Below are 14347 nucleotides of genomic sequence, written 5' to 3' on the forward strand. Positions count from 1 at the left end.
TGTGATGTGAGTAGTTTTGGTGTGATGTAAGTGGTTTTTTGTGTGATGTAACTGGTGTTGGTATGATGTAAGTGGTTTTGGTGACGTGTGATGTAAGTGGTTTTGGTGTTGTGTGATTTAACTGGTGTTGGTATGATGTAAGTGGTTTTGGTGATGTGTGATGTAAGTTGTTTTGGTGTGATGTAAGTAGTTGTGGTGTGATGTAAGTGGTTTTGGTGTGATGTAAGTGGTTTTAGTGATGTGTGCTGTAAGTGGTTTTGGTGATGTGTGATGTAAGTGGTTTTGATGATGAGTGATGTAAGTGGTTTTGGTGTGATGTAAGTGGTTTTGATGTGATGTAAATAGTTTTGGTGATGTGTGATGTAAGTGGTTTTGGTGTGATGTAAGTGATTTTGATGTGATGTAACAGGTTGTGATGTGTGATGTAAGTGGTTTTGGTGTTGTGTGATGTAAGTGGTTTTGGTGTGATGTAAGTGGTTTTGGTGATGTGTGATGTAAGTGGTTTTGGTGTGATGTAGGTGGTTTTGGTGATGTGTGATGTAAGTGGTTTTGGTAATGTGTGATTAAGTGGTTTTGGTGATGTGTGATGTAAGTGGCTTTGGTGTGACGTAAGTAGTTTTGGTGTGATGTAAGTGGTCTTGGTGTGATGTAAGTGGTTTTGGTGTGATGTAAATAGTTTTGGTGATGTGTGATGTAAGTGGTTTTGGTGTGATGTAAGTGATTTTGATGTGATGTAAGTGGTTTTGGTGATGTGTGATGTAAGTGGTTTTGTGTGATGTGTGATGCAAGTGGTTTTGTGTGATGTGTGATGCAAGTGGTTTTGGTGATGTGAGATGTAAGTTGTTTTGGTGTGATGTGAGTGGTTTTGTTGTGATGTAAGAAGTTTTGGTGTGATGTAAGTGGTTTTGGTGTGATGTGCGTGGTTTTTGTGTGCTGTAAGAGGTCTTGGTGTGATGTAAGTGATTTTGGTGATGTGCGCTGTAAGTGGTTTTGGTGTGATGAAAGTGGTTTTGGTGATGTGTGATGTAAGTGGTTTTATGTTAGTGGTTGTAAGTGGTTTTTGTGTGATGTAAGTGGTTTTGGTGATGTGTGATGTAAGTGGTTTTTGTGTGATGTAAGTGGTCTTGGTGTGATGTTAGTAGTTTTTGTTTGATTTAAGAGGTTTTGGTGTGATGTAAGTGGTTTTGGTGTGATGTGAGTGGGTTTTGTGTGATGTAAGAGGTCTTGGTGTGATGTAAGTAGTTTTTGTGTGATGTTAGAGGTTTGGGTGTGATGTAAGTGGTTTTGGTGATGTGTGATGTAAGTGGTTTTGGTATGATGTAAGTTGTTTTGGTGTGATGTAAGTGGTTTTGGTGATGTGTGCTGTAAGTGGTCTCGGTGTGATGTGAGTGGATTTTGTGTGATGTAAAAGGTCTTGGTGTGATGTAAGTGGTCTTGGTGTGATGTAAGTGGTTTTTGGTGATGTGTGATGTAAGTTGTTTTTGTGTGATGTGAGTGGTTTTTGTGTGATGTAAGAGATTTTGGTGTGATGTAAGTAATTTTGTTGTGATGTAAGTGGTCTTGGTGTGATGTAAGTTGTTTTGGTGTGATGTGAGTGGTTTTGGTGTGATGTAAGAGGTTTTGGTGAGATGTAAGTGGTTTTGGTGTGATGTGAGTGGTTTTTGTGTGATGTAAGAGGTCTTGGTGTGATGTAAGTAGTTTTGGTGTGATGTAAGAGGTCTTGGTGTGATGTAAGTGGTTTTGGTGATGTGTGCTGTAAGTGGTCTTGGTGTGATGTGAGTGGATTTTGTGTGATGTAAAAGGTCTTGGTGTGATGTAAGTAGTTTTGGTGTGATGTAAATAGTTTTGGTGATGTGTGATGTAAGTGGTTTTGGTGTGATGTAAGTGGTTTTGGTGTGATGTAAGTGGTTTTGGTGATGTGTGATGTAAGTGGTTTTGGTGTGATGCAGGTGGTTTTGGTGATGTGTGATGTAAGTTGTTTTGGTGTGATGTAAGTGGTTTTGGTGTGATGTAAGTGGTTTTGGTGTGATGTAAGTAGTTTTGGTGTGATGTAAGTGGTTTTGGTGATGTGTGCTGTGAGTGGTCTTGGTGTGATGTAAATGGTTTTGGTGTGATGTAAGCGGTCTTGGTGTGATGTAAGTGGTTTTGGTGTTGTGTGATGTAACTGGTTTTGGTGTTGTGTGATGTAAGAGGTTTTGGTGTGATGTAAGTGGTTTTGGTGTGATGTAAGTGGTTTTGGTGATGTGTGATATAAGTGGTTTTGGTGTGATGTAAGTGGTTTTGGTGATGTGTGATGTAAGTGGTTGGTTGTGAGTGGATTTTGTGTAAAATGTGTGATGTAAGTGGTTTTGGTGTGATGTAAGTTGTTTTGGTGTGATGTGAGTGGTTTTTGTGTGATGTAAGAGGTTTTGGTGTGATGTAAGAGGTTTTGGTGTGATGTAAGTGGTTTTGGTGTGATGTAAGTTGTTTTGGTGTGATGTGAGTGGTTTTTGTGTGATGTAAGAGGTTTTGGTGTGATGTAAGTGGTTTTGGTGTGATGTAAATAGTTTTGGTGATGTGTGATGTAAGTGGTTTTGGTGTGATGTAAGTGATTTTGGTGTGAGTTAAGTGATTTTGGTGTGATGTAAGTGGTTTTGGTGATGTGTGCTGTAAGTGGTTTTGGTGTGATGTGAGTGGATTTTGTGTGATGTAAAAGGTCTTGGTGTGATGTAAGTAGTTTTGGTGTGATGTAAGTGGTCTTGGTGTGATGTAAGTGGTTTTTGGTGATGTTTGATGTAAGTGGTTTTGGTGTTGTGTGATGTAACTGGTTTTGGTGATGTGTGATGTAAGTGGTCTTGGTGTGATGTAAGTTGTTTTGGTGTGATGTGAGTGGTTTTTGTGTGATGTAAGAGGTTTTTATGTGATGTAAGTAATTTTGTTGTGATGTAAGTGGTCTTGGTGTGATGTAAGTTGTTTTGGTGTGATGTGAGTGGTTTTGGTGTGATGTAGGAGGTTTTGGTGTGATGTAAGTTGTTTTGGTGTGATGTGAGTGGTTTTTGTGTGATGTAAGAGATCTTGGTGTGATGTAAGTGGTTTTGGTGATGTGTGCTGTAAGTGGTCTTGGTGTGATGTAAGTGGTTTTGGTATGATGTGAGTGGTTTTTGTGTGATGTAAGAGGTCTTGGTGTGATGTAAGTAGTTTTTGCGTGATTTAAGTGGTCTTGGTGTGATGTAAGTAGTTTTGGTGTGATGTGAGTGGTTTTTGTGTGATGTAATAGGTTTTGGTGTGATGTAAGTAGTTTTGTTGTGATGTAAGTGGTTGTGGTGTGATGTAAGTGGTTTTGGTGATGTGTGCTGTAAGTGGTTTTGGTGTGATGTAAGTAGTGTTGTTGTGATGTAAGTGGTTGTGGTGTGATGTAAGTGGTTTTGGTGATATGTGATGTAACTGGTTTTGGTGATGTCAGGAACTTTAAGATGATATTGTTTACTGTGTTTTGAGAATTTCAGTACATGCTATATTTTGTCTGTCATTATAGCTTGTCTCATGACTTTGTCCACCTACGGAGGTCCATTGTTCTGGCTGGTCAGTCTGGTTAAATGTCTGACGACCTCAGTGGAGAGCCACACTATACATTCCAGGTAACTAGTGAACACACAGGACAGTAAGAGGGAGGGGAGGGGGGAGAGACATTTAATTATTTGATTGGATGTGGAGAATGAATGGAGGTTAATTTTTGGGAGTAAAATGTCAACAAAACACAGCAATGTTATTGGAAGGATGGGAATATCATAAGATGACCCAGGAATATATTGCTTTTGTTAGATATAGGTGATGCTAGAGGAAGAAGACCAGAGGGTGGGGAATCCCTGATCATTTTGTCCCTGTGGATGTCTAAAACATGAGATTTGATATGTTATTGTATGATTTTGTCCATGCTTACATACTCTAGTTCATCTGTCCTACTGTCTTTTGTAATTTTTTTATCTGGAGACTTTTGTTTATAAGAGTTACTGCTTCTTGGTTTTTTCACTATGTAACCTCTGTCAGGTTTTAACCAATTTCTTCCCTACATAGTAGGCTTAATCACCCATTTTATGATGTTGTATTTTCCTGAACAGCAGTTTGATTCGACTGTGTTTGAAAGACTTTCTGCCCCTTGTTGTTTTTATGATGTTGATCTTGTTTTTAGATCAACTCTGTCACTTTTAAACCATTCTCTTACAAACCTATAACTTTATAACTATGGAATGCAATTGTGTTTTCTTTACCGACAGTTATTTTCAATACTTTACTGAGGATTTTTCACCTTTCAAGTTTTTTTTGGCAATTTGATAATGCATAGGAATCTCCACCTTCACTTTTAACCTGTTCTTTATTCTTTCAGATCTGATATTTCACCTTGTCTATAGACTCTCTCAGTGTTTCTTGGTAGGTTAAAAACCAAAACACAGGGATTTGTTTCCATGAACAGCATTGTGATTCAACAATATCCCAAAGAGTTGGTGCCCATTGTTTGTTTTCAGCTTTTCAATATGCTCACTTCTTAACAACTTGGTATGCTTTGATTTGTCACCACATTGTTTTCTCTCATAGTATTTTGACTCCATATTATTAACGTTTCTATATTTGTATTCATTTTAGCAGGAGAAGTTTATGGCTATACACTACTCTTGTTACTTTGTTAAAAAACCTGTTTTTCAGTGTTGACATCTTTTGATAACTCAGTATTGATGACATGGTTCAGTGAATCTTTGATGATAATTTCAGGTTGAAGACAACAGTCGAAGGGATGTGTAGAACTCTGTGCTGGACTCGCGCTCTGCCCTTAGCTGTATACTCAACACTTGTGACACTACAGCGACACCATCTGTTTGTGTGGACAGTATTCTCACCAAAACTCTTGTATGAGGGAGTCCTCACACTCTTAATAGCTGTACTTTCTATAGTGTGTTTATGTTTAGTAAAATTTGAAAGTTAAAACCTGACAAGGACATCTTTGTTGTTTTTGTTGATTGGCTTGAATTCCACAGTCTGAAGAAAAGTTCATAGTTCAATATATATATATATAGCATGGTACCAAGTTCAAGGATCAATGGGTTCTTCTTCATTAGTCTAGGATTAAGGTGCTGGTTATGATATAAAATTAAAAGAAATATTGCAAGTATGATAATGAAATTATTAACATTGCAATAGGTGTTTGTGTCGTGAAATGTTTTATTAGTTATTGCTACCCTTTAATTGTAAACAACAAAAAAACAAGAAAAAAAGTAAATAAACAATTGGTTTGAATAATAAACAGAAAAACAAAAGTAATTGGGAAATAAGACATTAATCTGCTTCCAAGCGCAACACCATTTGAATGCCTAGGTAAAGTTAAACCAAATTTGGTCTATAACATCTTTGAGAGTGGAGAATAATTTCTTAAATTTAGGAAGTTAATTTGACCCCAAAGGACCTGGAGGTGGGTGGGGCCACAATTGAAAAGTAAGTCAATATTTTGCTTCAAAATGCTACTCTTTCTTAATGCTTGGATGGATTTCAATCAACTTTGGTCTGAAACATCATTTTAAGTGGGGAATCATTTCTTAAATTCAGAAAGTTGATTTAACCTGCAGGAACCTGGGGGCAGGCAGAGCCTCAATTGGAAAGGTAGTCAATATTTTGCTTCAAATTATTGTATCTTTCAATGCTTACATAGATTTAAACAGAATTTTGTCTGAAAGGTCATTGAGAGTGGAGAATTATTTCTTAAATTCAGGAAATTGATTTGACCCTGAGGGACTTGGGGGTGGATGGGGCTTTCATATGTATGTATTTATATAGCCAGATGACGGTTAAGGACCATGGGCCTCTTGTTTTACTTATTCACTTTTTTCACCAATTATTTTTCTAATCACCCTGATTCAATCATATAAACAAAAAAATAAGAAAAAATATGTCTGGGGTAGGGAAATTTAGAGTGAGGGCACTTGAGAGCATATTTCGACATAATCTGATCACCCCTACAGGAGAAGTGGGATTTTCAAGGAGTTGCTCTATTTCCCCTACGGGGGCATGCCCCTCCTGACCCATGGAGCCAAAACCAATTGTTAATACAAATATAGTTTTCTTTCACCTAAGAACACTCCATAACAATTTGGGCAAACTCATTCCTACAAAACTTATGATATGTGTTATGATTTAAATGTTGACAACCTTGACCAGAACATTGATAACGTTAATTCACCATAGGAGTCAAAACAATATCCAACAAACTTCATGCCAGAAATTAACATAACAGCTCACAAGGCATCCAATTTTTAAATAAAAAAAATAATGAGGTCACGTGATATAAAAAAAAGTGTTAGTAAATGAGTTTCCTTTAAATATCTGAGAGTGAATACAAACAAGGAATTTCATTATTAACATGCTCTTTAAGAACACGAAAATAACATAGGTTTGCATTTAGAGGTGCTAGTTAAACCATACTGAGATATTTTGTCTCAAATTCTGAGCATAAATTTGTTTAACATTTCATTCCACAGAGAACAAATGGTTCTTCTGTTCTGTTGACTGAGATGTAAATATTTTTAACGTTCTATGATATGCTTTCCTAATATTGATGATACTTTGACTTACCTGATGTGATTTCAGCCCTCTCACTGAAGACGGACACTCACTACAACAAACCTATTTATATCGTAACCTAACTGGCAGTGTATATATAGATACTTATGTAATACATACTGTTTGGATTTGCATAATAATGTATTTTCCGTGTATAGATTGAATCACTACAAAAAACAATGATGATTCGGAAAAAATACCGCTTCTATTGACAAATATTGAATTTAGTGCGATAAATTATGTCCTTTTACTTGAAACAAAGAGTCTTTCATCTTTATTCTTACGAGACCTATATCGAGAATTTCATATTGTTTAAATTATGAGTCAGCAGTTATATCAAAAGAGCTGTAGGGAAAAACTTATCATTTCAAAAAAACTTACTTTAAGTATTAAATACTCTTAAATATATTCCAATTCAGAAAGAAAACATTATTTTCTTCGTATTCAAGTAATGCTTTGGAGAAAAGGAAAGATTACTAAACCTTTTTGTAAAACAGACTGAGGCATACTTGTAAATAAACTACTGACTGAATATGTTATGTTGTGTAGATATTAGCAGGATATAGCATAAACATGATAAAGATTCATTATATATATATTGTTAAAATATTTGACAATTCTTACACAATTTACTCAGTAAAAAAGTTTAGACAAAATGTCCAAATTTAGAACTTTAAATGTGTCCTTAACCCGTTGTTATTGTTCCAGACTAACAGGGGATTCCAACTTCTATTTAGAACAAACTGAAAGAGTCAATACTAGTATCGTGTTACAATCATGCATAGACGGACGCAGAGTTGATACCGTGTACCTGATACACACCAGCGATCTAAACCATATACACCGTGTAGGATACTATTATGTCTGAAACTTTTGATGACCTAATATCGAACGGTGACGGTAAAAAGGAATGAGTTCTGTAGACGATATACATATATACGGCTGTATATTGTGATGAACCACTGGAAAATCCTCAAAACAGTTCTACATACAAAATATACAATAGATAACCAAAACACGAGACAGTCCGAAAATGTTCACTGAATGTTAAGAGGGGAAATGTTAGATTTAATTTTTTTCAATTTTCACCAATGTAATGTGATAACTTTGAAGTTTTTTCAACATTCTTAGTTTAAAACGATAAAAATGTGATGTTTAAATATAAATCAAATTTTTACTGCAGTCAGTAAATGTAATGAGATCAGAACTATTCACAATATTTAAGAACAAAACGTGATTATAACAAAATTAAAACCAATCGATACATATAACGCATTTGATAATATTTGGACTCTACACACAGTATAATAACGGGATAGAGAAAATAATTTCTTCCACCTTTTACCGAAGCCGACCTGAAGCTTGTACGTAAATACCATTTACCGTATGTGACGATCTTTTCTCCAGCTGAAGCAGACAGCGGTAGTGAATAGAAAAAATGGATGTTCGGTTTTCCAGATATAATAATGCAGTTATTGTTGGCAGGACAAAAGCCTTTGAAGTAAGTGGCTAGTCGTATCTGATGTCCTTTTAATATTTAACAAGATGTGACCAAATATATGAAAGGATGAGGTAAAGAGTCAGATAAGGAAAGAGGACCTTTCCCATTAACCCACATTGCATATCGGATCCTGCCTTGAACAAAAAATATATATAGTTGTATAGCACGCACATAACGGATCGTCCATCCACCCACTGGCGTAGGCAAGGTCGGGGGAAGGGGGGTGCGGGTCCCAGTTTTCAGTTTTCTGCATCTGTATTTTTCATATCTATATTTCAGTGATTTTATCGATTCTACTTGCATTCTGTCGAAACTAACACCACACAAAGTACACTCAGCTCAGGTAAAAGAATAAGATTTTTTCTTGGTTTTATTTCGTTGTTTGAAGTGACACAAATCTCAAGCAGTTTGAACAACTCTTATCCTATATACTAATCTGTAGTTCTAAATCGTAAAATTACAAATCAAACTTTTTTTTCTGTTTATATAAATTTTTAAAAATGTTTATTATTTCAGAATGAGTAATTTCCTGTATGCTCTTACTTCGGAGCTTCTTCCACAGGGAGAGAAAGGATGGAAAGACTGAAGAAGACTAATAGGAACTTTCCCTAGCTTGAGAGTAGGACAGAGAAATCTCTACCCGAGACGGAGATTCACGGCAGACAGGATCTTAAACTGTCAATATCAATCAGTCACGTCTCTCACATAATCTGCAACGTCTCTCACACAATCTGCAACGTCTCTCACACAATCTGCAACGTTTCTCACACAATCTGCAACGTCTCTCACACTATCAGTAACGTCTCTCACAATATCAGTCACGTCTCTCACACAATCAGTCACGTCTCTCACACTATCAGTCATGTCTCTCGCAGTATCAGTAACGTTCTCACACAATCTGTCACGTCTCTCACACTATTAGTTACGTCTCTCACACAATCAGTCACGTCTCTCACACAATCAGTCACGTCTCTCACACTATCAGTCACGTCTCTCACACAATCAGTCACGTCTCTCACACAATCAGTCACGTCTCTCACACAATCAGTCACGTCTCTCACACTATCAGTCATGTCTCTCGCACTATCAGTAACGTTCTCACACAATCTGTCACGTCTCTCACACTATTAGTTACGTCTCTCACACAATCTGTCACGTCTCTCACACTGTTAGTTACGTCTCTCACACAATCAGTAACGTCTCTCACACAATCAGTAACGTTTCTCACACAATCTGTCACGTCTCTCACACAATCAGTCACGTCTCTCTCACAATCAGTCACGTCTCTCACATCAGCAGTAACGTCTCTCACACAATCAGTCACGTCTCTCACACTATCAGTCATGTCTCTCGCACTATCAGTAAAGTTCTCACACAATCTGCCACGTCTCTCACACTGTTAGTTACGTCTCTCACACAATCAGTAACGTCTCTCACACAATCAGTAACGTTTCTCACACAATCTGTCACGTCTCATACACAATCAGTCACGTCTCTCACACAATCAGTCACGTCTCTCACACTATCAGTCATGTCTCTCGCACTATCAGTAACGTTCTCACACAATCTGTCACGTCTCTCACACTATTAGTTACGTCTCTCACACAATCTGTCACGTCTCTCACACTGTTAGTTACGTCTCTCACACAATCAGTAACGTCTCTCACACAATCAGTAACGTTTCTCACACAATCTGTCACGTCTCTCACACAATCAGTCACGTCTCTCACACAATCAGTCACGTCTCTCACATCAGCAGTAACGTCTCTCACACAATCAGTCACGTCTCTCACACTATCAGTCATGTCTCTCGCACTATCAGTAACGTTCTCACACAATCTGTCACGTCTCTCACACTGTTAGTTACGTCTCTCACACAATCAGTAACGTCTCTCACACAATCAGTAACGTCTCTCACACAATCTGTCACGTCTCATACACAATCAGTCACGTCTCTCACACAATCAGTCACGTCTCTCACATCAGCAGTAACGTCTCTCACACTATCAGTCATGTCTCTCACACAATCAGTAACGTCTCTCACACAATCAGTCACGTCTCTCACACAATCAGTAACGTCTCTCACACAATCAGTAACGTCTCTCACACAATCAGTCACGTCTCTCACACAATCAGTCACGTTTCCCACACAATCAGTCACGTCTCTCACACTATCAGTCACGTTTCTCCTCAATCAGTCACGTATCTCACATCAGCAGTAACTTCTCTCACACAATCAGTCATGTCTCTCACACACTCAGTAACGTCTCTCACACAATCAGTCACGTCTCTCACACAATCAGTCACGTCTCTCACACTATCAGTCATGTCTCTCGCACTCTCAGTAACGTTCTCACACAATCTGTCACGTCTCTCACACTATTAGTTACGTCTCTCACACAATCAGTCACGTCTCTCACACTGTTAGTTACGTCTCTCACACAATCAGTAACGTCTCTCACACAATCAGTAACGTTTCTCACACAATCTGTCACGTCTCTCACACAATCAGTCACGTCTCTCACACAATTAGTCACGTCTCTCATATCAGCAGTAACGTTTCTCACACTATCAGTCATTTCTCTCACACAATCAGTAACGTCTCTCAAAATCAGTCACGTCTCTCACACTATCAGTCACGTCTCTCACATCAGCAGTAACGTCTCTCACACAATCAGTCAGGTCTCTCACACAATCAGTAACGTCTCTCACACAATCAGTCACGTCTCTCACACAATCAGTCACGTCTCTCACACTATCAGTCACGTCTCTCCTCAATCAGTCACGTATCTCACATCAGCAGTAACGTTTCTCACACTATCAGTCATGTCTCTCACACACTCAGTAACGTCTCTCACACAATCAGTCACGTCTCCCACACAATCAGTCACGCCTTTCACACAATCAATCACGTCTCTCACACAATCAGTCACCTCTCTCACATCAGCAGTAACGTCTCTCACACTATCAGTCATGTCTCTCACACAATCAGTCACGTCTCTTACAAAATCAGTAACGTCTCTCACACAATCAGTCACGTCTCTCACACTATCAGTTACGTCTCTCATATCAGCAGTAACGTCTCTCACACTATCAATAACGTCTCTCACACAATCAGTAACGTCTCTCACACAATCAGTCACGTCTCTCCTCAATCAGTCACGTATCTCACATCAGCAGTAACGTCTCTCACACTATCAGTCATGTCTCTCACACACTCCGTAACGTCTCTCACACAATCAGTCACGTCTCTCACACAATCAGTCACGTCTCTCACACAATCAATCACGTCTCTCCTCAATCAGTCACGTATCTCACATCAGCAGTAACGTCTCTCACACTATCAGTCATGTCTCTCACACACTCCGTAACGTCTCTCACACAATCAGTCACGTCTCTCACACAATCAGTCACGTCTCTCACACAATCAATCACGTCTCTCACACAATCAGTCACGTCTCTCACATCAGCAGTAACGTCTCTCACACTATCAGTCATGTCTCTCACACAATAAGTCACGTCTCTCACATAATCAGTCACGTATCTCACATCAGCAGTAACGTCTTTCACACTATCAGAAACGTTTCTTAATCTATCAAATTTACAACGGTGCATGCAGACTATATTACCCCGGCAAGATGTATTTACCTCACCTGAGGTATGGAAGATTTTGTCCGATGCGATAAAATATCGGGATGAAGTAATGCATGTATGGTTACTCTCCAACGTCTATATAGTACCGTACAACCTTGTTATAGATGTAGGTATGGTTACTCTCCGACGTCTATATAGTACCGTACAACCTTGTTATAGATGTAGGTATGGTTACTCTCCAATGTCTATATAGTACGTACAACCTTGTTATAGATGTAGGTATGGTTACTCTCCGACGTCTATATAGTACCGTACAACCTTGTTATAGATGTAGGTATGGTTACTCTCCAATGTCTATATAGTACCGTACAACCTTGTTATAGATGTAGGTATGGTTACTCTCCAATGTCTATATAGTACGTACAACCTTGTTATAGATGTAGGTATGGTTACTCTCCGACGTCTATATAGTACCGTACAACATTGTTATAGATGTAGGTATGGTTACTCTCCAATGTCTATATAGTACCGTACAACCTTGTTATAGATGTAGGTATGGTTACTCTCCAATGTCTATATAGTACGTACAACCTTGTTATAGATGTAGGTATGGTTACTCTCCGACGTCTATATAGTACCGTACAACCTTGTTATAGATGTAGGTATGGTTACTCTCCAATGTCTATATAGTACCGTACAACCTTGTTATAGATGTAGGTATGGTTACTCTCCGACGTCTATATAGTACCGTACAACCTTGTTATAGATGTAGGTATGGTTACTCTCCGACGTCTATATAGTACGTACAACCTTGTTATAGATGTAGGTATGGTTACTCTCCGACGTCTATATAGTACCGTACAATATTGCTATAGATGTAGGTATGGTTACTCACCAACGTCTATATAGTACCGTACAACCTTGTTATAGATGTAGGTATGGTTACTCTCCAATGTCTATATAGTACCGTACAACACTGTTATAGATGTAGGTATGGTTACTCTCCGACGTCTATATAGTACCGTACAACCTTGTTATAGATGTAGGTATGGTTACTCTCCGACGTCTATATAGTACCGTACAACCTTGTTATAGATGTAGGTATGGTTACTCTCCTGTCATTTTTGTCTTCAGTCATGAGTGTGAGTAATAAATTACTTTCTACCACAGTTCCCTGCTCATGTAAGCCAATGCCATAGGTAGTCATGATTACATGACCCTGAAATGTGTTGTGTGCTACGAAAGAAAATACCAAATGTCAACATAATCATAATCCAAACTCAAATAAACAAAAATACGGTAAAATATGAACAAATGACAGAATTACACCCGTCTAGTAAACCTTGGTAAATCCAAGTAAGTAATGTCACATTCTCAAATAAGAACAAGGTATACAACAACGGAACCATCACCAAACTAACGAGCACCAAACACGTCCAGCTTCATATCACACAACGGAACCAACAGGCAAATTAACGAGCTTCAAACACGTCCAGCTTCATATCACACAACGGAACCAACAGGCAAATTAACGAGCTTCAAACACGTCCAGCTTCATATCACACAACGGAACCAACAGGCAAATTAACGAGCATCAAACACGACGATCTTCATAACATACAACGGAACCAAACGACAAATTAACGAGCATCTAACACGTCCAGCTTCATATCACACAACGGAACCAACACCAAACTAACGAACACCAAACACGTCCAGCTTCATATCACACAACGGAACCAACACCAAACTAACGAGCACCAAACACGTCCAGCTTCATATCACACAAAGAAATCGAATATTTCTCGATGAGATCACCATGATGGTAGTAAAACTTCCTCATACTTTCCATCAACTTGTATCTCTTCAAACCCTGTGTTATGATTTTTAGCCAGTTAATGGTAACAGGCTCTAGAATATCGAATCAACTGCGATAGCACATACCATAGATTGGAAAAGAAGGGATGTTGTTATCTAGAAATTGAAAATTCTCAACCGGCAAACTGAAATCATTACGTTTAGTAAACAGCTTGATGGAAAGTTGTCCATGTTGGTTTCGTAGTGGGAAAATTCTAGATAAGCGGCTGATGTAGAAGAGTCTGTCTTTTCTATGATTTACGATTCTGGTGTATACACACAACGGACGTGGTCAAAAACTTTCTTGTTCTTTAAAGACAAGACGTCTTCAATATATCTGAAAGTGAAATTAAATTCAAGTCTTTGTGTCCTATTTTGATAAGCATTTCAACAAATTTAGCCTCATATTAAAACAAAAACAAGTCAGCCAACAGAGGGGCGTAGTTGGTTCCCATAGGTATGCAATAGTCTGTCGGAAGATCTTACCTCCAAAGTCGACGAAGATGTTGTTGACAGGAAACTCGATTATTTTTATGATAATATAAACTCGAAACCATCAAATTGTTTAAATAATAATATAAAAAAAATCCGCATTCAAGAATCGGTGGCAATATCATATGATATGAAACATCGTTTTTTAATAAAAGGGGTCATAATACATGTATGAACGATAACTGAATTCGGCCCATCAGACTCGGAGGTGAATAATTGTTTGGGCAAGTAATATACCCGATAACGCATGTATGCGTTTCAAGACTGATAACAAGATAACTATACTTTGCGGATCGAGATCTAGATTAAACATTCTCT

The 14347-nt window shown here is 38.2% G+C and overlaps 1 protein-coding gene across 1 annotated transcript in view; it reads left to right on the top strand.

Annotated features, from left to right (window-relative positions):
• The window catches only part of LOC132563491 (GPI ethanolamine phosphate transferase 2-like), a 41887-nt gene extending 36920 nt beyond the window's left edge, over positions 1-4967 (top strand). Inside the window, exons 12-13 of the mRNA XM_060228250.1 lie at positions 3478-3617; positions 4747-4967. Of these exons, the coding sequence (XP_060084233.1) occupies positions 3478-3617; positions 4747-4957 (351 nt within the window). The 3' untranslated portion in view covers positions 4958-4967. The remainder of the gene's footprint in view (positions 1-3477; positions 3618-4746) is intronic.
• The last annotated feature ends 9380 nt before the right edge of the window (positions 4968-14347 follow it).

The sequence above is a fragment of the Ylistrum balloti genome, unplaced genomic scaffold (genome assembly GCF_031769215.1).
Source record: "Ylistrum balloti isolate Yb309-2 unplaced genomic scaffold, AGI_CSIRO_Ybal_v1 Utg371748, whole genome shotgun sequence".
In the NCBI taxonomy this organism is placed as follows: domain Eukaryota; kingdom Metazoa; phylum Mollusca; class Bivalvia; order Pectinida; family Pectinidae; genus Ylistrum; species Ylistrum balloti.